General features: G+C 33.4%; 1 protein-coding gene across 1 annotated transcript in view; it reads right to left on the bottom strand.

Moving 5' to 3' along the window:
• TNPO3 (transportin 3) overlaps positions 1-26,413 on the bottom strand; it is a 117,539-nt gene that overhangs the window by 44,203 nt on the left and 46,923 nt on the right. The window contains exons 5-7 of the mRNA XM_031939033.1: positions 15,305-15,448; positions 1,273-1,448; positions 399-537 (exon numbers count right to left, since the gene is read on the bottom strand). Of these exons, the coding sequence (XP_031794893.1) occupies positions 399-537; positions 1,273-1,448; positions 15,305-15,448 (459 nt within the window). The remainder of the gene's footprint in view (positions 1-398; positions 538-1,272; positions 1,449-15,304; positions 15,449-26,413) is intronic.

Raw genomic sequence — 26,413 nt, forward strand, 5'->3', positions numbered from 1 at the left:
ACAGTGTATCCAGGTAAATATATCTAATAGACATCTAGACAATTAGATTATAAAGCAGGACTAGGATTCAGAAGAGAGATTAGGGCTGCATATATTAATTCTGAATTTATCTGTATAGAGATTTAGCATTTAAAGAGTTGCTTTTGAGCTTGAAGACAGTTCCAGCAAAATAGTGGGTTCCAAAGACAAAAATCAGAATACTCAACCACAGGAGACATTGATAATACCTTTGAATATTTTAGAGAACTATTTCCATTCTCATTTTGAAGTAGAGGGCATACTATGGCAGAGATACCAAAGAATATCTTTAACATATAAAAATAACTAAGCACAATTTTAATAAAAAGTCAGCTGGAGGAGCTGCTCAAAAGTATCTATCAATCTGATATTTTCCCTACCTCATACTGGGGATGACCAGCACAGATGAGGAGCAGTTCCAGTGTTCGGAGATCACCTAGTCCCTGGCCTGGAGTACAAACAATTTTTTCAAGAAAGGTTTCACACAGTTCTGTGAAAACTCTGCAATAATTCAGAACCCTGTGGGAGAAAAGGAGATACGTACAAAGTCACAAAGCAAGGCATGGATACATATATTTACAATCAAAAATATTAAATATACAACTTTTTTACTCAGAAACTTTCAGGTTTCAGATTTCCTTATGTTGATGTTGAACAAAAATATTTTACCACCAAAGAGAAAACAGGCTTGCACAATGTAAAGGAAATGGAAATTAGGGAATATACTGAAGTCAAACTATTGACTGTATGTTATAATGTACCATTCTTAACCAGTCACCCCTGTATATGTATATTTTATACATAGGCCATAAGGATATCATAAAAAAAACTTGGAAAACCAAAGTCACAAAGACTTTAAAATATTTCCATAAATCTTATTTTCAGTATTCCCCTCTCGTCCTCACTTCTGGCTAGGCCTCAATTCACTATCATGTATGTTTTGTGCTTCCAGGGACAATCTTCATAACTTCCACAGACAGTATTTCTGGGCTTGATGAATCCCTGTTCTCTGAAATTTCTAGTCTCAGAGCCCATACCTCCCACCTAAGGAGCTCAATCTACAGCTCTAGACCCAAGTCAAAAAGACATAGGTTCAATGGGTCATATTAAAATGTCTTCAGTAACACATATATGTACAATTCAAATACACAATGGATAAACTAAAGAGTAAATATATGGACAATTTTTCAAAAACCCAGAAGTTTTTGGAAAACCAACTTTCCACCCATCCTTTTGTAAATACAATCAACTCACTTGTCTAAGTCTTCACGGGCTACAGCCATATGATAGGCTGCTTCCAAAGTCAAGACCCCTTGAAAGAGTTGCAGGGCCAAAGGTAAATTTGTCTCTACATTCTCAATGGCATAGAGAGCTGAGCACACACAATCTGATGCTGCCTCATGCAGGTTAGAGGATGTCTTGTCCTGTTGCTGGGAGATAGCATCAGAATAGGGAAAGGGAGAAATATTATTATTAAATAATTGTTGAAAAGACAGGACAGTGATGGCAAGTGTTACTGAATAGTATAGACAAAATGTATATATATTAGTGACATTAATACTACTCATTTCACTCTCAAATTTATTTGAACAAATAAATGCTGATTAAAAAATCTACCAAATGCCTTGGTTTTGTTTCATTACCTTCTCTACAAATATATCCATGACCACAACTGGCATTGTTATTATAAAGAAAAGACCTCTAAGAAAAAAAAATTAAATGTTCGTTTATTTATGTATTTGTTAATTTATTTGTTAATTCCTTGGCACTGTGGTTTCAGACAGGGCACGTCCATTTGCCCATACCTCCACTTCCTCCATGATAGGGTGGGAAGGGCTGAATTCAGTTCTGCAGCTAGCTATATTTATTTAATTAAATGTTGTTTATTTCTAGAAATAATTAAATTGAAATTTAACGACACTGCATTATAAAATAAAAAGGACAGTTTTTCTAAATAAATGAGGGGCAGTTCTGAGTAAATAATGATGACTTTAATATTGTTAATTTATACAAGTTTTCTTTTACTGTAACATATATGAAAAATGCAATAAAGGTTTCAGGGGCAACACAAACACATATATATGCTTATGTCCTTACAAAACTAATGAACTAAAACATCTGGTTACTGAATGAAAGAGAATACCATTCAGTTATATCCTTCAACACCTTTAAATTTTCACTCTTACTACACTAAAAGTATGACTAACTCCATCAAATGAGCCACAGAAATAAAATAACATTCACTACTATGTATTAAATCAATCATTAGTTTAAAAAAAAAAAGGAATATGATGAACTCTAGTTGATAAACTTCATAGATATTGTTTTTCAATTAGCAAAACTTCATCATCTCTTATTATCCCAGATTTAAAAAAAATAAAAACCAGCAAAACCAAAAAACATATTGAAAATATATACAAGTTGGACATCTGTGTACTTTCTACCTCAACAAAAAGTGGTGTAGGAGTCCCATCTCATATTTAATATTTGGGGACATGCTTTTCTATAATATTGTCCAACATTCATGTTTGATTGTTTTGTGGCATTATTGTGTCGTAGTCCTTATATATATTGTTTTCTTGGCTGTTTACTTAATTATGCACCAGCTAATATAAATCTTTCAGTATTTCCATATATATAAACTACATTTATCATTTCTTACAACACAATATTACAGTATGTTCATGTAAGAATTTATCTAGCCATTTCCCAATGGTTTCCAGTTCTTTATTACTAACAAAAGGTCTGCTAAATGTTGGTGTAAGTGATAGTGGAGCAGGGTGTGGAGTGTGAAAAAGAAGAGGTGTACTTAACATCTACTGGTCATCCTGCCATCTGGGGGAGAGGGTGGGGGGTAAGAGGTGAAAAATTGGAACAAGAGGTTTGGCAATTGTTAATGCTGTAAAGTTACTCATGCATATATCCTTTAAATAAAAGGCTATTAAATAAATAAATAAATAAATGATAAAATGAATAAAAGAAGAAGAGGGGAAAGGATCCCTAGCACTAAAATTTCTATCAAAGGATACAGATATTTTAGCCACTTTATTTGCAGAATTCCAAACTGCTTTCCAAAATAGTTGTACTGATTCACAACTCCATCAACAATGCACTGAGTGCTTATCTAATTATTACTATCTTCGTTAATTTTTTTTTGTCAATTTTCAGGGTGAAACCTCAGGCATATTTTGATTAATTTTTCTTGTTATTGGATCGGTGATTTGGACCATTTTTTGATATAATTATTAATAATTTTAGATTGCTTTGAGATTTATCTGAACCCTTTGACCACTTATCTACTGGGGAAGACACATATATATAGTCTATTATCACATGTTTATTATATATTGTGCATTAGGACTAATAAAAATATTTTGATGAAATTAGAAGAAAAAAACTGGAATTCCAAGTAATCTGTTTCTCCTTTTATTTCACTATCTTCCCTTTTGTGCTTAATTTTGCATTTTCTGGCTTTCTAATTTTAAAAAATGCATATTCAGCTCACTAATCCTCTCCAATTCCATTCATAGGTTTTTTTGGGATAAAATGTTTCCACTGAGGCCTGCATCAGATGTATTACAGAAATTTTGTCATGGTGCTTCACTGTTATCACTTTCCACATAATTATTATTTCTATGATCTGTTCTCCAAACTATCCATTATTTGGGATTTCACTCTTAGAATAAGGACCATAAATTTTTTTAAGCTCTATTTCATCCAACAACCTGTTCAATTATTTAATCTTCCCTTGTGTTTATCTTTGTCTTAGCATTGTTCAAAACAGGGAGAGGGATTATTGCATTACTGTCTTTTTTAATTCAGTTAATTTTTCTTTTATGGGCTCAGACACTAAGGCATTTGTAGCATATAAATTTAATACTTATTTGTTTCACTTTCTCTAGTTTATTTGTTTCAGTATAATGTAATGGTTTTGAATGTTTTATTTGCAGGACTTGTTATTTTTGGATTTACTTTGCATACAGTAAATTTTGTCCTTACTTTCATTTTTATTGTTCCTTGTTTCTATCTTTGTATTTATAAGTATGGTTATTGTAAGTATCAATTTGTGGGATTTTTTTTTTGTTCAATCTGTCACTTTAAGTTTATTGGTCTATTTAATTCATTCATATTTAATATTAAGAGTCAGCTTTATGTATTCGTCTATTATTCCATTTTCTCCTGCAGTTTCTGGTGGATGAAGGACAATTTTGCAGTATTCTAATTTCCTTTGTTTTATATTTGAAGGACTTTTTGCAGGTTGCTTACATAATTTATTGTCATGAGAACATGTTCTAGAGTTTGCAATGTAACACCCTCTTCTTCCCCACCCTTTTCAGAAAGATTGCACATTATTCTGATAGGTACTGTTTTTCTGCGTTCAGAGATTGTGGACAGTTTTCTTATACTACTTACATTGTCACATTCAGATTTATTGATTTCTCATGTTCTTCTGGGAAATGTATGATCCTTAAGTTTTCTTTGCACATCCCATCTTCAAGTATTTTCCTTGTTTAGCAACCATGTATTCTTTTACATTACCACTTTATTTTCTTCCCAAATGACTGTTCTCTCACATCTTTGGGAAGGCTTGCTATCGTGGATTCAAGTTTTTCTATTCTGCCAATTATTTCTGCTTTCACGATTCTTCTTTCTCTAATGAACCAATCAGGACCATCCTGTTGTGTTTCCATGTTCTTCTGGGAAACCATAGGGTTCTATACCTTCTCAGATATTGATTCATTTTCCTTGGTTTTTTAATGTTATTCAGAAATATTTGGATTAATTCAGCTGTTTGGGAGATCTTTTTTTCTTCTTTAATATCTTGCCTATTGGTATATCTGCTTGTAATAAAGATTTTTTAACTGTATTTTCTTCGGAATTTCTGAAGTCTCCTACTACATGCTAGTGCCCTGCTTCAGTTACTTCTACTATTTAATTCTTTGGCACTGTGGTCTCAGACAAGGTACATGTCCATTTGCTTATACCTCCACTTCCTCCATGATAGAGTGGGAAGGGCAGAGTTCAGTTCTGCAGCTAGTTGCCAAAGAAGGATAAAGTGAAGGTAAGGGAAAGCTAGGCAGGGTGGCAAGGAAATTGCTGAGTGAATCCCAGAGCCACAAGCTCACAGCCCCCACTGTGTTGTTCTGCCATTGCATGGAGCTTGATGGGGAAAAGGTTTAGTGCACTAAAGATTAGTTATTAGCCTTTTCTGCTGTTAATTTATCAAGTTACTACTTCATTAGACTTCCTGGTGTCTTGAGTCTGTAGAGACAGCTACAATTTATCTCATACTTAATTGTTATGCTGGGGAATTTTGAGTTGCTGTGGATTGGCAAATGTGTAGTCCTCTTTTTTTGGCCATGTCACCACAGCAGAAGGGAATTAATTTATAGGTTTTATCTCTTTCTAAATTGGTCTCAGTCACCTTCATGAGGAAATTTGTGTTCCCATTTATTCTTCTTTTTAGCATATTTAAACTCTCCACTTGCATTAACTCATTTCCCAATTTACCCTGAAACCTGTGAAGTTATTCACTTTCTTGAACCATTCACTTAACACTGCTGCCCCCTCTAGGTAATATCCAATTTTTCTGTGCTCACATTGTTTTTGAGGTAGTAAGGACTTTTAAGTGGCATTAATATTAATTAAACCCCACCACCAACCTCCCTGACAACATACCCTAAAAGTAGTCACTTTACTTCCCAAAACAGCCCATTCTACTTTGGGAAATTTTTCCTGACTTATAAATGAGTATGTGATCTCATTGATTTGGGAGGTCCCTATAATAAGACCCCATGTATGTTTATCCTCTGTGGCCAGAGGTATATATATATATATATATATATTATGCTGGTGGGTTTTCTCAATTTCTTCTTACATCACAAAATTACCCATGAAGCACTCTGGCTATCCAACTGTCTCTCCTCACTCCAGCCAAATAACCTGTCGGCCCCTTTTTCTTCTATGTGATTTTTTGATGATTTTTTGTCCCTGTTCTTCTTTGGAGTTCCTTGCTGCTTACATGCTGCACCCTGCTCGTACCCACCATGTATCTTTTTATTGCCTTCTGTGTGAGCTAATCTTTAATTCTTTAGAGGAATCGTTCCAGGTCTTGCTGATAGGCAGCCACCCCAGATAAATGTCTGTATTGAAAAGAAGGGTCTTTGCTGTTACATCAGTAAAAATACTTTGCAATTTCCCAAAAGCAATCCAGCCCTCTCTCCTCCTTTTCAACCTTGGGTCCAACCAAGATATAAAAAGCTATTTTGAATGTCTCATTTAGATACATACTGAAATATGGGCAATAAACATTTTTCATTCATTTGGAATAAAAGTTTTAAAAGCTGGCATCAGACATAGTATATTGTTTGTGAAAGCCTACTTGTTCCCTACTAATACCCTGACTATACATTCCCTTCAGTTTGTATACAGATAATTCTCATAAGTATGGGAAAAAGTAGGCATGTAGGTTTAGTAGCTATTGATATTTTCTTAATCAACTCTGCGGTGGTGATCTTTTTGTTCTCTTCTGAAATCAGTAAGATCCAAGGCTTTTCCTACATCTTTAGTTTCTTGCCTTCCTTTGTGAATCAGTCCTTGAATGTCCTCACAATTGTTATAGCCTCTGAGCATGGAACGCTTCTATATATACTCGTTTCACTCCAGCTAGTTTTTTCTTTATGTCATTTCTACTTCCTCTATATGCCCTCTAAGGATTGTAACATTAGGATCCAACCCAGGTGATTCCACTATCCTTGATGTACATGACTGCTATAATACTCTGCAAATTTTTGTTCACTTCTAGAACAGAACAAACTGAGTTTTTTTGGGAGGGGTCATTATTGCCTTTCAAACATTTGAAGACAACTATAATGTACTCCTGGAGCCTCCTGGAGATTATACACACCCAGATCCTTCAACTGATATGCTACTGATACAAGGATGTTCCCCATTCTGGCTGTTCTCCAGATGCTTTCCAATTTCCTCTCTGTGGGTAGTCCCTATAACTGTAATACTACAGATGTGGTCTTACCTGGGCAGAGTACAATGTGACTGGCATTTCCAATTTTTTTCCTCATGCACTGTCATACCATTATAAAAATTTTTGACTATTAAAAACAAAAACTTGCTTCATCTTTTTCTAGTATTCTAGTTCAGTTTATGCCCAAAGAATGTTTTTCTCTGAGGCATGGCTTGGACATGTTTTGGGGTTATTCTCCTTTAGATTTGTGTCTTAAACACCCCTGTCACTATAATACCCCTTTTATGGTAGGATTCTTTTTGTTTGTTTATTTTTCCAGCCTCCCTCAAAACTTGGGATTTGATGTTAGGGCTGGACTGCACTTCTGGAGGAAAAGTATGAGCTAGTTCTAGTGCTACCTTCTTGTGGCATTAGGTAAAATGCTATTCTAGAACCTCAGAAACAACTCAGGCTGATGTGTTGAAAGCTTTCATTGATGCCAAAATGGTCTGATCCAGTGCAAAATCTGATTGCTGCCCTCCTACCCTCAGGTCACCTGTTATGTCTGCCTCCCAGTTCTGACTTAGGACAGAAAAATGATTCAATGTGACCTTTTCTGGATTTCCTCATGCTTTTAGCATGAGGAAAATTTTAGGCTTTTACCATTATAGCTCTGCCCTCTATGACGTTTTAATCTATATTTCCAACTAAAAGTGATCTTTTCCCAACCTAAATCTTTTACAGCCATCTTTCTTAATATTCTTTTATCACATTTTAGTTTGCATCAGTTATCTATATACATATCTTATCATCCTATTAGATTGTAAGATTAGATTGTATAAGATTTGAAGGAAAAAATGGTCACAATGTACTACTATGCTATTATAACCTAAGAGTCAAGGCTTTCCAAATTTGGTTCAACATTTTTGGGGGGAAAAGGAGGGAAGAATTTAAGAAAATCTGTGGTGATTCTGATTTTATAAAACCTTCATTTCAAAACAAATGCCTCTTGCCTACCTTACCAGACAAACCTCTTATAACAAAAAATAAAATATGAAGAGGGAAAAAAAGCCATTTAGTATAACTAATCAATACATGGATACAGTCTGACAGTATATGTATGTAATGTTTAACACCAATCCCCCACCTCTCCAAAAAAGTGAAGCTAATGCATTTTCTTCTCTATTCTCTATAGTCAAGCTTGACCATTATCATTATACTTCACTTTCTTTATGTTGTTGCATTTCTTCTCATTTACACTGTTATACCCATCATACATACTATTTTTTTGGTTCTGTTACTTAACATAGCATCACTCTGTACAAGTGTTCATATTCATCATTTCTAGAGGCATAGTAAGGCTTCATGATATTTCTATACTACAAATTGCTTGGCTATTCCACAATTAATTAGCATCTACTTTGTTTCTAGTTACTACTACAAAAAAGAGTTACTGTGAATATTTTGATGTGTATAGAGTTTTTCTATTTTTAATCTCTCTGTCATATAGGCATAACAAAATTAAAAAAAAAAACTCTACCTCAAATAAATAAAATGTTCTTTCACTCAGAGTATAAAGGTCAAAATTTCAAACTGAATAGCTTTCTATTCTACCACTCCCATAAAACTCTCTTCTGACCCAATACCATACCAGTATTCCTGCTTATGATGTTTAGTCCATTTGTCCTTTATCTCTCAGAATCTTACTCACCCCTCTTTAAACCTCAAATATTATTCCCATGCCTCATTAAATTTTCCCTAACTAGCCCCATTATAAACAATTTCTTCTTTTACTATCACATATACCTTATCTTATATCTTATACCATTAATGCGTTTTAGGTAAATACATCTTTTCTCCCCTAACTAGATTTTAGATTCCTTGACACTTTTAGTCAGACCATTCTTCCCACTGTACCATAAATAAACTGACACTGATTCCTACTACTTTGCCATTCTTATTTTATTTCTTCCGCCCTATGTTTTTCTTTTACTTCTCCAAAGTTTTGAAGGCATGGTCCAAGTTATACTTCAATAATAATAATTCATTTGTCTATCACTCTGTGACATAGTTACTAAAGTGTTTTCACTCCCCTTTTAGATGACAAAATGAAGAAATTAAGTGACTTACTATCATTATAGCTGTAAGTTTCCCAAGACAGATTCAAACTCAATGCTCCCGTCTCTAAGTCCTATACTCTACAACTAAAATGTTTCTTCATTGATCTGTCCTTGGCTATTCCTGCCCTCAACAGTTTTGTCTACTGTGGACTTTCATAGCATTAGTAGACTATACTATACAACTTCACACTTAATTTTATATGATACTGTGTTGTAAGCCATTGTTTCTCTTGTTAATAATCTTGGCTTTCCACCTCCAAACTCTGGGGGTGGAACCATAAACAAAATAAACATAAACCATAAACAAATTAGGAGAACAAAGGATAATTTATCAGATCTCTGGAGAAGGTAGAATTTATGACAAAAGAAGAACTAGAAAAGAAATATGAAAAGTGAAATAGACAATGTTGATTACATTAAATTAAAATGTTTCTGTACAAACAAACCAGAAACAAGATAAAAGGGAAGTATAAAGCTGGGGGAAAAAATTCTTTACAGACAGTGTTTCTGATAGAGATCTCATTTCTAAAATATATAAAGAACTGTGTCAAATTAATAAATGGTCAAGGATATGAACAATTTTCAGATGACAAAATTAAAGCCATCTATAGTCAGATGAAAAAATGCTCTAAATCACAATTGATTAGAGAAATTCAAATTAAAACAACTCTGCGATACCAACTCATACCTGTCAGATTGGCTCTGATTATAGGAAAAGATAATGATAAATGTTGGAGGAAATGTGGGAAAAGTGGAACACTAATGCACTGTTGGTAGAGTTGTCAAATGATCCACCATTCTTGAGAGTGATATATAACTATGCCCAAAGGGCTACAAAACTGTACATACCTTTTGACCCAGTCATGTTTCTACTGATTAGAGAAATACAAAATAAAACAATTCTGAGGTATCACTACGCATCTCTCAGATTGGCTAAGGTGACAGGAAAGGATAAATATTTTAGGAAATGTGAGAAAATTTACACATTGTTGGTGGGAGTTGTGAAATGATCCAACCATTCTAGAGAGCAATCTGGAACTATGTCCAAACTGTGCGTACTCTAAGCCAACAATGCCATTATGGAGTCTGTATCCTAAGGAATATATTTGCAAAAATGTTTGTAGCAGCTCTTTTTGTGATAGCAAAGAATTATAAAATGAATAGATGCCCATCAATTGGGGAACGGCTGAACAAGTTGTGGTATATGAAAGTAATGGAATATTATTCTTCTATAAAGAATGATGAACAAGCTGATTTTGGAAAGGCTTGGAAAGATTTACATGAAGTGATGCTGAGTGAAACAAGCAGGAAAGAAGCAGGAACATAATAATAGCAAAATTGGGCAATGATCAACTATGAAAATTTTGGTTCTTTTCAGTGGTTCAGTGATCCCAGCAATCCCAACAGACTTTGGACCAAAAATGCAATCTGCTATGTTTACTTTTTTTTTTTCCTGTTTTGTATATCTCCCATGGTTTTTCCCTTTTGCTATGATTTTTATCTCCCCACAATTAAAAAATAAATTTATCTTGGCTTTCCAATTAAACTTTAAGTTGCTTAGGTTAAGGACATCAACACAGTGTTAATCATATAAAAGGCACTCACAAAAATATAAATGGAATAATTAATAGTTACTCTTTTTCAATATCTCAAAGTAAAGATATTTTAATGAATTCAAGATTTTATCCATGAGGTTATTCTCTTAAGAGTACAGATACTGATGAATAACATCTATTAGGCTGGACAACAGATATTCTTCATCTTTTTTTTTTTTCTGTTGCACATGAATGGCTAATTTTTGAACTACTATAGATTTCACTTAACATGACTCTGCTACAATATTTAGGGCTTGATATGATAAGCACAATCATCACAAATAGATCTGGATGACCATGTGTCAGATATCCTGTATGACAATGGCATACCTCTTGTAAAGAGCATATCTGTCCCTGTTTTATGCCTTATTTTATATTATGAAAGGGTCAAACAAATTCTCAGGTAGTATAGGAGAAGGGCCTGGATACTCTAAGAAACTTATGTAGCTCAAGCTTTAATTGAGTCTTATGATAAGTGTTCTTTAAGGGTCTGTTCTAAAAAGCTTCAGAAATAAAATATTATTCAATTCTAAAATGCTTTCAGGCTTTTTGCCACTTCTCACAACTCAATATTTCTCACAACTTAGAGATCATAGTTCACATTACATTAAGACAAAGTAACAATGAAATTAGAAACTTTCCCATCACTGAGATCATGCATAATATCATACAATAAATAAAACCTAATTTTTCCTGTCAGTCTACTACCTGATCAAAATCATTTTTTCTCTAGATCCTCAACATCAATAAACAGTAGCATACAAGCAAGCACCAAAGCACATGTCTCTGTTTCGCAAATATATATACTCTGATACTCTGTTTTTAGCTTTTAAAAGTCATTGGGGGGGAGGGGGGCGGCGGTAAAGAGCCCAGCTATACAGTGGATAGAACACTGGCCCTGTAGTTAGAAGAACCTGAATTCAAATCTGGCCTCAGACACTTAATACTTGTAGCTGTGCAACCTTGGACAAGTCACTTAACTCCCATTGCCTAATTAAAACAAAAAAGCCATTCTTCAAAATATTATGAAGTTATCCATCTATATTTCTACCTGGACCATCAGATATCATATCTTGTTGTTTAGCCATTCAATAGTTGTTCAACTTCACAATTCCGTGGACCATGGCATGACAGATTCCTCTATCCTCCACCATCTTTCAAAGTCTGTCCAAGTGTTTCCATGACACTGTCCATCTCATCGACTATCGATTTTTTCCTTTTGCCGTCAATTCTTTCCCAAAATCAAGCTCTTTTCCAAAGAGTCCTGTCTTTTCATCATATAGGTAGAATACTTAAATTTCAGCTTTAATGTTTGACTTTCCAGTGAATAGTCCAAATTAATTTCTTTTAAGTACTGATCTCTGTCATCCAAAGAATTCAAGTCTTCTTTGGCACCATACAATATGAAAGTGATGATTCTGCAGAAATCAGATTTCCTTATAGTTCAACTCTCATACCTATATCCATACTGGGAAAACCATAACTATATTTACCTTAGTTAATAAAGCAATAGCTCTACATTTTACTAAGCTGTCCAGATTTTCCTTAGCTTTCCTTTCAAGGAGAAAGTGTCTTAATTTCATTCCTCAAGTTGCTCTACTTCCATTTCTTCTCCATATATTTGCTAGGAAGTAACTGGACCAGCTTTAGCCATCAGTTTTTTTATATTAAACTACACACAAGCTTTTATACTCTCTTGTCTTTCACCTTCATCAAGAGGCTTGATTTCTTCTTCAATTTCTGCCATCAGAGTAGTATCACCTGCATATTATTGATTATTGATTTTTCTTTTAGCAATCTTAATTCCAGTTTTTGATTCATCCAGCCTTGCATTTTACATGATGTATTGTGGATATAAGTAAAATAAATGAGGTGACAATTTACAGCCTTGTCTTATCATATTCTTTTTATCTTAAACCAATCAGTTATTCCATGTTCAGTTCTAACTGTTGCTTCTTGACCAGTATACAGGCTTCTCAGGAGACAAGTAAGATGATCTGGTGTACCCATCTCTTTAAGAATTTGCCACATTTTGTTGTGTTCCACATAGTCAAAGACTTTAGCGTAGACAATGAAGCAGAAGTAGGCACTTTTCTGAAACTCTTGCTTTCTCCATAATTTAGCGAATGTTGGTAATTTGGTCTGCAGTTCTTTTTCTCTTCAAAAACCAGGATGCTCTTCCAGTAATTCTTAGTTCACATATTGCTGAAACCTAACTTAGAGAATATTAAGCATAATGCTGCTGGCATGTAAAATAACAGCAACTGTTTCAAAACCTTAATATTCCTTGCTATTTCCACTCTTTGGAATTGGAACATACACTGCTCTTTTCCAGTCCAATGGTCACTGTTGAGCTTTCCAAATCGACTGGCATATTAAGTGTAGCACTTTAACTACGTCATCTTTTAGGATTTTAAATAGCTATCTGGAATTTCATCACTTCCACTACTCTTATTTTGAGCAATGCTTCCTAAGACTGACTTGACTTAGTTTTATCTAGTAACCACACTATCACAATTATCAGTAATGTTAATATCTTTAGTTCTTTTCTGTATCCTTGTCACTTTTTTATTTTTCATTTTTTCTCCAGTATTATATGTAAAACATTTTTTGTTTATACATGTATAATTCGTTTTTTACATATTTCCACGTGAATCATATTAAGAGAGAAAAATCAAAACAAAAGGGAAAATCCACAAGGAATTAAAAAAAAAAAAGGAAAAAAACAGTGAACATGGCATGTGTTGATTTACATTCAATCTCCAGAGTTCTCTCTCTAGATGCAGATGGAATTTTTTTATCCAAAGTTTACTGGGAGCCACCCTTTCTTAAGCTCTTCTACTTCAGTTAAGTCCCTCACATTTTGTCATACTAATTTTGGCATGCAGTGTTACTTAGATATTGCTAATTTTCTTAATTTTTTCTTTTTAATTATATTGTTTCTCTCCTTGCTATTCTCTGGAATTGTACATTCAGTTGGGTATATTTTTGCCTTTGTCCTAACCTTCTTGCTTTCTTTCCTCAGCTAATTGTAAAGCCTTATCAGACAGTCATTTTATTTTCATGATCTTTTTCTTAGGCATGTTTTTTGTTGCTGCCTCCTGCAAAATATTGCAAACATTTGTCCTTAATTCTTCAGGCACTCTACCAGATTTAATCCTTTACACCTATTCTTCACTTCCATTTCATAATCATAAGGGATGTTACTTAGGTTTCATCTATATCTTTATTTATAAGTCTAATGGTTTATGATTTGAGTCACCATCAGTTCCAAGTCTTGTTTTAATTGATTATATAGAGCTTCTTCACCTTTGGCTGCAAAGTATATTGACTATCTGAAGATGTCCATGTATAGAATTGTTAAATTGTTAAAGTGTTCGCTATAACCCAAGAGTTAGGGCTATCTGTCCTACTTTATTTAGTACTCTAAGGCCAAATTTGCCAGCTGTTCCAGTCACTTTTTGATTTCCCATTTTAGCATTCAAATCTCCATGATGAATGAAACATTTGGGGGGCTTGGAGGGTGTTATTTGTAATAGCTTTCCTTAAATTTGAACTGTTATTCTGTCATTTTTGAAATTATACTTTAATACTGTATTTCTCACCCTTTTATTGACTAGAGAAATGACCCTCATTTCTTCTAAGGGATTCTTGCCCAACAGAGTGTATGCTATGATCACCTGTATTGAATTCACCCATTTCCATTCATCTAAGTTCACTAACATCCAAGATATTGATGTTTAATATTTCCATGTACTTTATAATCACACCTATAGACATATAGAATCAGACATATTAGTTGTTTAAATGTCAACAAGGGCAAGAGACCTTGACAGAAAAATAGAACAATACTAAAGTCCCTTTCAATATTTCTTTTTTGTGATCATCCTATTTTTAATTTTAAAAGCTAAAGTACTATTCTAATCATTGGTTCACTGAAAAAGAATATGAGGGAAAAGGTTTCTTTTAAACTCAAATGAAAATATGACTAACAAATGGCTTGCATTCTCAATGGGGATAGATTGAGGATGAGGCCGGAGAGAAAGAGGAAGGGAAAGAATTTGAATCTCAAAAATTTGGAGAGAAATGTTAAAGTTGTTTTTACATTAAATGGGAAAAATAAAATATTAAGTAAGGTTTTTTAAAAAAAATATGACTAAGCATGTTTAAGCATATTACTTCTTGCCGTATTGACCTCAATGTTTTCAAATCCTTTCATTAAAAATATTTCAGCATCTAACTAAACCATCTTACTAAACTTCTTGAATGAACACAAGTAACTACACATATCTAAAGCTCTATGGCACTGGGACTTCTAACATGCAAATTACTTATATACATAGATTTACTACAAAATCAATTTTCTTTGATAAGTATAACTTAAAAGTAAAGTATGTTCTATATGTTTAAAATGTTATAATGAAAGAGAAGAAGTTCACAACTCTGGCCCAGAAACATTAGCAAACGAAAGGAAGTAACACTTCTGCTTTCTCGGTATGTATTAAGTAGAATTCAGAAAGCTTTGTAATTTCTCTGTAAGCCAGTTACTAAAAAGTAGGGAAACTATATTGCAACCAAATGTTGGTAAATAACAAAAATTCAATACTCACCAAAACTTCAAAGAGAAGAGCTAGCAATTTATTGTTAGCCATAAAATTACTGTCCAGGACACCAAGGTTAAACCAACTACCTAAGCAGCGAAAGGCCTTCATGAGCATCTTTTCATCTGTTCCTGCCTTTTCTACACAAGTCATCTGAAAGACCAAGAAAGAAGACAAAAACATCAAATAATGCACTTCCGTAATTAATGACACACTATAATTACCTCAAGTTTTACATACAAGTGGCAGTTGCTTTATCTCCAAATCAAATACTACATGACTTTCATTACTACAAAAAGAAGTTGTAAGAAAACTATTTTGCAATCTTAAAAAGCCATATGAATGTGAACTACTACCAGCAATAGTAGTAAGGTTAATATTCCTTTATTGATATATCAGTGCATTCACAATATCAGTCAAGTTTTGGTTTAAGATGATATTTGTCTAAACATCTACATTTTATGTCATTAGGCATCATATACACACATATTATATGAAAAGACAGATAAATAAAAGTAAAAATAAATGCTCATCATATTCTAAATAGAAAAGTTATTTTAGTTTTAGTACTCAATTCACCAAAATATACATTATTATAGATGAAGTCTTATAATATAACAATAAACATGTTAAAGCATAGAAAGTAGAAGAGAAGGAAAAGATCACTTAGTTCATTACCAGTCACTGTACTTCTTTTGGAAATACTTTAAAAAATATTTTTTCTAGCTATTTTCTTTTAACTTTTCTTTAGGACCGAATTTGTTATTTGTAATTTTGCAATTTTTTTAAATTGTTTTGGGAATGCTAGTATTTCCATTTCCATTATTTTACACATTTTCTTGGCTCTGGTGATTCTACTTTGCATTAATTCTTTTAAGTCTTCCTTATATTTGTTACATTTATTGTTTTTTATAACAAAGTAATACTTCATTAGATTCATGTAACAACAATTTGTTTAGTCATTCTTTAATCACTGGGTATCTAATTTGCTTCCAGATTTCTATTATCTAAAAAGTGTTAACTTATAAATATTTTGGTGCTTATGGAGACTTTTATTATTAGTCTCTTCCTTGAAATACATCCCAAAAATACAACCCAAATCTATGGGCCAAAGAATCTGGGTAATTTAGGTACTGTATTGATATAATTCCAAACTATTTTCTACAATGGTTATATTAATCACAACTGCTCTAATATTAACTATCCTAACACTTCGTTATCTTTGCCAATTTGTCCAAGGATGAAACCTCAGAGTTGTTTTGATTTGTATTTCTTTTTTATTGATTTAGATCTTTTGTAGTATAGTGGTTAACAGTTTACAATTCTTTTGAAAACTATTTGTTTATGTGATCGGGAATGGCTTTTGGACATGCATTTGTTACTTTTTTTTATATCTTGGATAGCAAACACTTAATCAAAAAGAAATTTTTTTTGATACAAAGTTGCTGTTCTTTTCCCCAGTCAATTCCTTCCTCTCTTATCCTGAACATCATAATTTTGTTTGTGTTCCAAAATCACATCATCAAAATTATCTTTTTATCTTTTGTAATTGTCTTTATCCCTTATATTAAAAATTTGCCTCTTACCAATGGTTTTTCAAAAGGATGTCTTTCTGCCCGGAGTTCAAAAGGAGGTCTTTCAAGACACATCCATTGCTTATATCCCAAAGAGATTATAAAGAAGGGAAAGGGACCTGTATGTGCACGAATGTTTGTGGCAGCCCTTTTTGTAGTGGCTAGAAACTGGAAACTGAATGGATGTCTATCAGTTGGAGAATGGCTGAATAAATTGTGGTATATGAATATTATGGAATATTACTGTTCTGTAAGAAATGACCAACAGGATGATATCAGAAAGGCCTGGAGAGACTTACACGAACTGATGCTGAGTGAATTGAGTAGGACCAGGAGATCATTATATACTTCAACAACAATACTATATGATGACCAGTTCTGATGGACCTGGCCATCCTCAGCAACAAGATCAACCAAATCATACTTATTCATAGGATGATTTTCTGTGATAGTAAAAATTAAAAACCAGAGTAGATGCCCTTTAACTACAGAATGGCTAAACAAACTGACGAACATGGATAAAACGTGTCTAAGACATGACTTCCATAATGCAAAAGAACAACAAAAAAGTCTCCAAATGAAACATTATGTAATTATAATAACCAAATCTGCCTCAAGAAAAAGCACCTATCTCTATCTATTGCACAGGTGAGGGCTTTTATAAGTATAATTATTTCATCTGTTGTCAGACTCAATATATTGGGTTTTGTGCAACTGCTTTTTTCTATTTCATTTTAAACTGGTACAAAAAATGGCTGGATAAGGGAAGGGAAGATACAATCAGAAACAAATATAAATGCAAAAACAAAGGCTATCAATAAAAACATTTCTCCCCCCCAAAAAATTCTGATGAATAATAAAGATATCTCCAATATACATCAAATAGTAATGACAATAAAGACTTAACATAGAGAAAGTACTTCAATATTTACACAGCACTATGTAAAGAAATCTTTTACTTTATAATCAAAATTTATCTCTGAATTCTGACACTCATTTCATGAAATCTATGCTCCTCTCTTCATATGTGATTCATCTACCATCTTAGTCCCTATCCACCGAGTAGATTTTTAAGGTAAAATCTGAAAGATAAAACCTGAAAAAAAACAGTTACATTTCTGACCACTATACTTCTAAAAGAAATTCTTTTCTGCAAAGGAGATGAACACCTGTAACATGGTATAAGAAATTCTCTTGATTCATGGAGCTGACTATGAAGATGATGACTTTGCATGAACCTGATGGAGTGGCCCAGAAATATTGTGTGCGACAATAGGCCATTTAATCCTCTAATGGACTAGTTACAATATTGAAACTAATTTGGAAGGCTGTAAACATAATTTCTCCATCTCAACCTGCCAATTCAAGTGGATCTTGTCCAAAGCCTTTCCAGTCAGATTCTTAAATGAATTCTTCCTAAAATAGAACACATAAAGAAAAGGGGGAAGATATTTATTTGAATGCCCACTTCATCCATCTTATTCCATTTTGTGTATGCTCCTTCCCCCGCTACTAGATACATTCTGAAGCTAGATTTCTGATTTCCTAAGATATGACTTCATACATTCCAAAAATTTCTAAGGGAAGTGAATAACCATTTATTGAAAAGAGGATTTAACCAAATGAAGTCATCAAGAAAAGAGAGTATATAAAGGCAATCACAATTATTATTCTCAGAAATCATCAACTAGAATCCCCAATGGCATAATATGAGAAAATTATACATCCGTATAGAAACTCTGCTGTTCACTTTCTAAAACTGGGATTGAGGAAAATTAGCACCAATCCAGAAAGATACTTTCTCTTTCCAGCTGTCCTCTTTAATATTGAAGCTGCCTGAACCTTATCAAAAGCTTCATAAAGCTCCACTCTACTGAAACTATTCTCTCCTATGACTATATCTGCTCAATCTTCCTTTTTAAAGTCCTCATTTTTGAACTCTCTGCAGCTCTTGACATTACTAACTACCTTTCTTACTCCTAAACACTACTCTTCTCTCCTTTGGCTTCTCTTTTTGTTCTCTTATTTCCTACACATTTAACATGATTATCCTTAAAGACTATTCTCTTAGTGATCTCATCAGGATTCACAAGTTAAATTCTCATTTCTATGCAGATGACTGAAGAGATGGAAAGCAAAATGGCAAGATCTGGGGCCAAGAGGACCCGAGTTCAAATCCAGCCTCATATACTTAAGTATTGGCTCTGTCATCTTGGCAAGTCACTTAACCCTGTTTGCATCAATTTCCTCATCTACAAAAAGAGCTAAAGAAGGAAATTGCAAGCCATTCCAGTATTTTTGCCAAGAAAACCCCAAATGGGTCACAAGGAATTGGACATGACTAAACAATAATAGAGATAATTGCCAGATCTATATAGACTTTATCTTTCCTCCTTCACCCCCCCATTAGTTCTAGTCTTATATCAACAACTGCTGTTATGGCACATTCATCAGTCTGTCAAACTCAAATGAAACTTATTTTCTCAAAAACTAATTACCAATAATTCTGTTGAAGATTGTCCTTTCATTCACCTACATTTGCAATTTCAGTCACACCTGACTCATCTCTCTGCCTTACCTTTCAAATTCACTGAATTTGAATTATCCAGTCTACCTCCACATCTCTCCAAACTTCTTCCATCTCTTCACTCAAATATCCATAGTCCAGACCTTTATCATCACTTATCTAGATAAACAAAATAGCTTTCTAAATGTTTATAGCTTCCAGTCTCTACCATTTCCAATCTTTCTTCCACAGCAAATTAATTTTCCCATAATATAAGTACCATCAAGTAAGTACTCTATTCAAAAGCCTTCAGGGATTCTCTATTGTGTCTAAGATAAAATATAGAATCTTCAACTTGACGTTCTGAGGTCCCCTATAATCTGGTTCCAACATAACTTTCATTATTCCCTTTCAAATATTCTATGTTTCAGACAAACTGGACTTCTATTTCCCATACCTGATATTCCACATCTATGTATCTCTATATCTCCATCTCTATATCTATTTCTGTGTTTGTGTGTGTGTGTGTGTGTATGTGTACACAAACAGTGCATTGCCTGGAAAGCACTGCCTCTCAGAAACTTTTTCTTCCTTCAAAGATCAGTTTAAGACTCAATGACTACAAAAGACTTTCCTAATTTCTGAGTTCCTGTGCTTTTCCACACCACCAAAATTACCTCACATTTATTGTATATATATTTTGTATTTACCTATATTTTTCCCCGATAAAATCCTTGAGATGAGGAAATATTTTTGTCTTTGCATCCTAAGTGCTTGATTACATATCTATTGAACATAGAAATTCATGTGCCAACTTTTACAAAGACGTCACAGATCACCCCAATAATCTTTTCCCTTCTCGAATTACTTTTTTAAAATCTTTTTTTTGTAAATATCCATTTTATTCATGTCAGTTTTCTTGGCACATAATTCTATAAAATTACCTTAAACATATGAGGTACTTAATAAAATTTGCCAAATTGAATTAAAACTTGATTTCCCATTTCTTTAGTTCTTGTCCTATTATTCTGAGCCTAAGGTAGCTGATATTAATAACCTACTTAAATTCAAAGAAATGTTTTTAAAAGAAATAACTACACTACTAATGTGTTTGAGTAAATCGAGTAAAATTTTGATAAAAAACCCCATGCTTTATCAAAGATAAAAAGTGATAGGGTGCACCAATAAGGAGAAGCAATTGAAAATTCTTTTTTGGCAAACACATTTTTGTAGCCTTTTGGGGTCTTGGCTTAAATATTATGAATACCCCTATGGTTTTTGCACTTCTGGAACATGAAGTCTTCACACTGTGTTATAAAACTGACAAGGTACCTTTTTTTTTAAAGCACTCAAGCCAAAATGCAAAGGAACATGTAATAAATTATGACATTTCAATTTTATTAAGGTATAAAACTGTTACCCTAGGCTAGGCAAGTGACCTATTAGCCCTGTTTGCCTCAGTTTCCATATCTATAAAATGAGTTGGAGAAGGAAATGGCAAATCGCTCCAGTATTTTTGCAAAGAAAACCCCAAAAAGAGTCACAAAGAGTGGAATGCTAACATATATATATTCCAGTGCTTGGGCTTTAATGCACAGGGTTTTAATTTTTCTCATTTAAAGGCAGGGCTTTAAAATATAAATTGGAAAATATAGAATACTATTTTAGAAAATGAAATTTAATAAACCATAAATGTTTTTACTAAGAAACATCCCCCCCCCCCCCCAGGAATAGAGAAGTGAATTTCACAAAATAAACAATTTATTCCAATATGACACAAACTGTTTGAAAAAAAAAAAAAATAAAGAAATCTGATCAAATTTTTTTTGACACATATATAGTCTTGATATCAAAATCAGAGAAAACAAAAATTTTAAAAAAATTTTTTTAAAGGAGTGTGGGGGGCTCACAGAAGGAAATCATAGATCAGTTTTGCTAACAAATATTGATACTAAAGTTTTAAATAAAATTCTAGCAAGGCGATTACAGCAATACAGCACAAAGCTAATACGGTAGTACAAAACTGTGTGCTGGACTGTCTAGGCACACTACGCTAGGCTGCCTGGGCCATACATACCAGTCTTCAGAGCCTACTTGAATAAACAGGGAGATGAGCCGATCAGGAGGTGCAAACTGTCTTTATTCACTCATCCTCTCAGTGGGAGTAGCAGAAAGTAAGAGAGTTCCACTCAGAGCTGTCTATTTATGCTTTTGGTAATCTTCTGGGATTACCTGTGCCCAGCCCACTCAGCACTGCCCTAGGTGGAGCCACAGAAAGGAGACAGGTGGAGTTGATGTTGCACTCCAGGAGGAGATCCAGCAAGAGGACACAACCCTCACCACCTCAAGGAACCTATAGGAGTTCCCATAATTCCTGCAAGATACTGGAACTGCTCTGAATCATCTCATTGTTGAAGGCCACATCCATCAGAAATGATCCTCATATAATATTGTTGTTCAAGTATATAATGATCTCCTGGTCCTGCTCATTTCACTCAGCATCAGCTCATGTAAGTCTCTCCAGGCCTCCCTGAAATCATCCTGCTGTTCACTTCTTACAGAACAGTAATATTCCATAATATTCATATACCATAATTTATTCAACCATTCTCCAGTGGATGGACATCCACTCAGTTTCCAGTTTTTTGCCACTACAAAGAGGGCTGCCACAAACATTCGTGCACATACGGGTCCCTTTCCCTTCTTTAAGATTTCTTTGGGATGTAAGCCCAGTAATAACGCTGCTGAGTCAAAGGGTACGTACAGTTCGATTACTTTTTGAGCATAGTTCCAAATTAGCTGCCACAATTTCAACAGACTTCTGATGGAAAGTGACATCTATATCCAGAAAGAGAATTGTGGATCAAAGTATAGTATTTTCATCTTTTTTTTTTTTTTTAATTGCAGTTAGTTTGCTTTTTTTTTTTTATGTTCTTTTTCCTTTGGATTTTGGTTTTTTTTTTTTTTTTTTTTTGCACAGCATGATGAATATGGAGTTATGTTTAGAAGAATTGCACATGCACAATCTATATTGATTGCTTACTGTCTTGGAAAGGGGGAGAGGGAGAAAAATTTGGAACACAAGTTTTGCAAAGATGAATATTGAAAACTATGCATGTATTCAGAAAAATACATAAAAAAAGGAAAGGTCAGTGGATTGGGAGGGCAATGGTCAAAAGCAAAACACTTTTGAAGAATGATATAATAAAATAAGAAAAGAATAAACAGCTGGGGAAAAGTAGGAACATACAGTTGGTAATCTTAACTGTGAATGTGAAGGGGATGAACCTACCTATAAATAATGGACACAGAGAGCAGGGAGGATTATATGATTAAATATAAAGGATAAATTACCTGTCAGATCTGTGAATAAGGGAAGAATTTATGATCAAAGAAGAGACATAGAGTAATATTTGCATTTCTCTAATCAATAGTGATTTTCAAATTGCAAATTAAAACAACTATGAGATACCACCTGATACCTAACAAATTGGCTATTACAACAGAAAAGAAAAATGAAAATGTTGGAAGAGAGGTGGGAAAATTGGGATATGATGGATTGTTGATGGAGTTATGACTCAATTCAGCCATTCTGGAAAGCAACTTAGGACTCTGACCAAAGGGCTACCAAATTGTGCATACCCTTTGATTTAGCAGTATCACTAATAGGTCTGTACCCCAAAGAGATCAAAAGGAAAAGTATCTATATGTAAAAAAAAATTATTTATAGCTGTTCTTTTTGTGTGGCAAAGAATTAGAAATTAAAGGGATAGCCACTGCGAGAAAAAAATAAACTACATTGCCATAGCAGAGAAAAATTGGAAATCTGGAACTAGAAGTATCCAGAGGAAAGGATCAGGAGAACCTCTTTAACCAGTTGAAACTAGATAAAATTCAACAGAACTAGTTGTGTAGTTTAAAAATAAAAAAGTTGAAAGTAGGACAAATGTCATAGCTTAGCTAGAGAACCCGCATGCTCAATTGTTACATAAATATTAACTTCTCTTCCCCAGCAGGAGCTAAGGATCATTTTAATGATCATACAATATATGTAGAGAATATATTACATATACACAGAATAAACTGAGGGGCGTATGCTAAAGAAATGTTAACCTCATCACTCCAGACTGGAGAAAGATTCTGCAGCCAGGAAAAAGGGATAAAAGGTTATGATCTTGCCTCTGTAGTTTCAGAAAAACCTGGTAAGACTTTTATTAACTGATACAAAGTGAACTGATCAGAGCCAGGAAATCATTGCAACAAGTAACTGCATATTCTTAGCAATGTAATAATTTGAGACAATTCTGAAGAACTTATGATGAAAAATGCTATTCACTTCCAAAGAAAGAACAGAATGAGTCCAAATGAAGATTGAAGGATACTTTTAATAGACTTTATTTTTCTTGGGTGTTTCACAACATAATTAATATGAAAATGTTTTACATGATTACCCATGTATAACTTCTATCAAACTGCTTGCCTTCTCAATTAGAGTATAGAAGAAGAAAGAAAGGATAGATGTTAAATATCCTTTTTACATATAATTAGAAAAAATTAAAATACTAAACAAAAAAAAAATAAAATAAAGAAAAAATCTAATAGGAAAAAATTAAATTCCCCATTCTTACATATTTTATCAGAACCTCAAATGCAATTCAAACATTCTCCCTGTCCCAACTTTTGCTTCTAACTTTTCTTTTTGTCTAATAAACCACATCCTTCCAATTTACAACCTCAAAGTTATCCTAGTCTTGACTCTCCCCCTCAGTCCTGCCCATATCCCATCAGTTGCCAAATTGATGTTCTATGTCTCTTCTCATGGGGACACTACCCTAATTCACACCTTATATCTACTATGGAAAAGAGCCTAACTGGTTTCCTTACTGAATTAAATTTTTTAATGGAGATTTTATATCTAATTTTTATACATTCAATACACACAAGTTATTGCTCCTAGATTCTTACCGATAGAAGAAAGTTTACTTTTTTGAGAATTTTGGTAATTCTTCAGGTTCCTTCACAAATTTGGTGCGAATGTTTCCTTCCCTTCTCTAAATCACCTCCCTTTCCAGACTGCCAAATCAATACTCCTAAAAGAAAGGTCTGATATGAAAATATCCTTTTCAAAGATCTTTAGTGTCTCTCTATTGTCTATTAAATAAAATACAAACTTCTCAAGCTGTTACTATTTAAACCTTTCTCTAATATGACTCTAACCTATTTTTCCAGACATTTGTATTACTCACCTGTATGACCTCTTGCATTTCAGCCAAAATGACCTAGCTCTATTCCCGAACTTAGCCCTCCAACAAATGCCTTTACACAACTTATCCCCAACCCCTATCCCTCCATCTCTTAGAACTGTTAATATTTTCTGAGACTCAGCTAAGATATAATGTTATATGCTGGTAGTCTTTTCTGACTCCTCCAGTGGTTAGTTCCCCAACCTACTAAAACAGAAGTTCCTTGGAATTAAGGACTATTTCAATTTTGTATTGTTATCACCAGCATCATTTATTTTAGTCCCTTATATAGAGACACTAGATACTAAATAAATATTGGCTGAACTGAACTGAAAAGCACAAGGAAAAGTAAGAGGAAAGATAGTAGAGAACATATTTCAGGGGAAAAGAACAGACAGTAAGTTTGAATGGATAGGCCATGTGGAGGGAGGGGAATAATTATAAAATAAAGCTGCCCAGAGATTGGGAAGGATATACAAGCCAGAATAAAAAGAGCTTGCAATACAGAGATAATTAAAGAACCACTAAAAATGCCTGAGCCTAATCATATCTATGAATTAAAGAAAAAATCTTTTGGATGCAATATAAAAGAGAAGCAACAGAGAGTAGCAGTGAAAAGGTCTCTAGGAAATTATTGCAATGGTCAAAATGCATGCTAACGTATCTCTTTACAAGGCTGTGTAAGGAGAAATGAAAAAATATGTACATAAGCAGTATTTTAGAAGAAATCAACAGGAAAACAATAAATTTAACTATTCTGAGAAGCTACAAGCTAGTAATGTACAAATACTCTCAAAGATGGGAGTGAATATTCTTGGATATATTACAGATACATTTTACACATACAAACACACACAAGAACACAAAAGGGTAAGTTTCTTTTTTCAAATCTGGTTTCAAAATTTAAAGAAATATTCTAACAATGAAGCCTAATTAATAATGAAATAGACTTCAAAGAAAACCATTACAATATCATTGACTAGATCAATCATTATGAAATTGTGCGGAGATGGACATCTTTTTTTTTATTATAATTTTTTCGGTCTTAAGATTTGAAAATTATGACAAAACCCTGGCAAAAAAATTGATTGGCAAAAAAATTGATTGGTGAAGAAAACAATATCAAGAAGAGATAATGAATTTTATTTCTTTTTTAAAAAGATGAGAAACAAAGCTTAAAAAGCTTTTTCTGACCAGATTATTAGAACAAATATAGCTTTGTGTTGGCATTTACTTTCAGGTTCTACAAAACAAACAACTTACGGTTTTCTTATGCACCACTGAAAGCACTGTGTTTTATCTACGTGGAATGTGTATAAAAGTAACAAAAAATAAAGAAAAACTCATTCAAAATCACTTCTAATGCATATACAGATCTTGTATAGACTCCAGTATCATTTTGGTCATCTCTGAGTATTTCATTTAAACATTTTATTAAATGAAATTTTTAAAAGTCATCTCAAACAAATCAAGATGCAATACCATTCCAAAAGAGTACTTTGATTTATTCTAGAATAGACTTCTGATGCCAATTCTATCAATTCCCCTCTATGCCCTAGCTTCCAGCATGACTCAAAGATATTAGAGAAAGAAGAAAAAAGCATTTATAGTTCCCTTCTTTTAATGCAGAATTTCTTAATGCTCTCATTGAAATCACTGAAATTACTGAATCATAAAACGGAGAAACATGAATTTAGCAATAAGAACCTAGAAAAGAAATGTCCCTCCAAAAACCAATGTAATACATTCTAACACAAAAAGTTCCAAAGGAACTTGCTTAATAAAAAACAGGCTT

The sequence above is a fragment of the Sarcophilus harrisii genome, chromosome 5 (assembly GCF_902635505.1).
Source record: "Sarcophilus harrisii chromosome 5, mSarHar1.11, whole genome shotgun sequence".
NCBI lineage: Eukaryota > Metazoa > Chordata > Mammalia > Dasyuromorphia > Dasyuridae > Sarcophilus > Sarcophilus harrisii.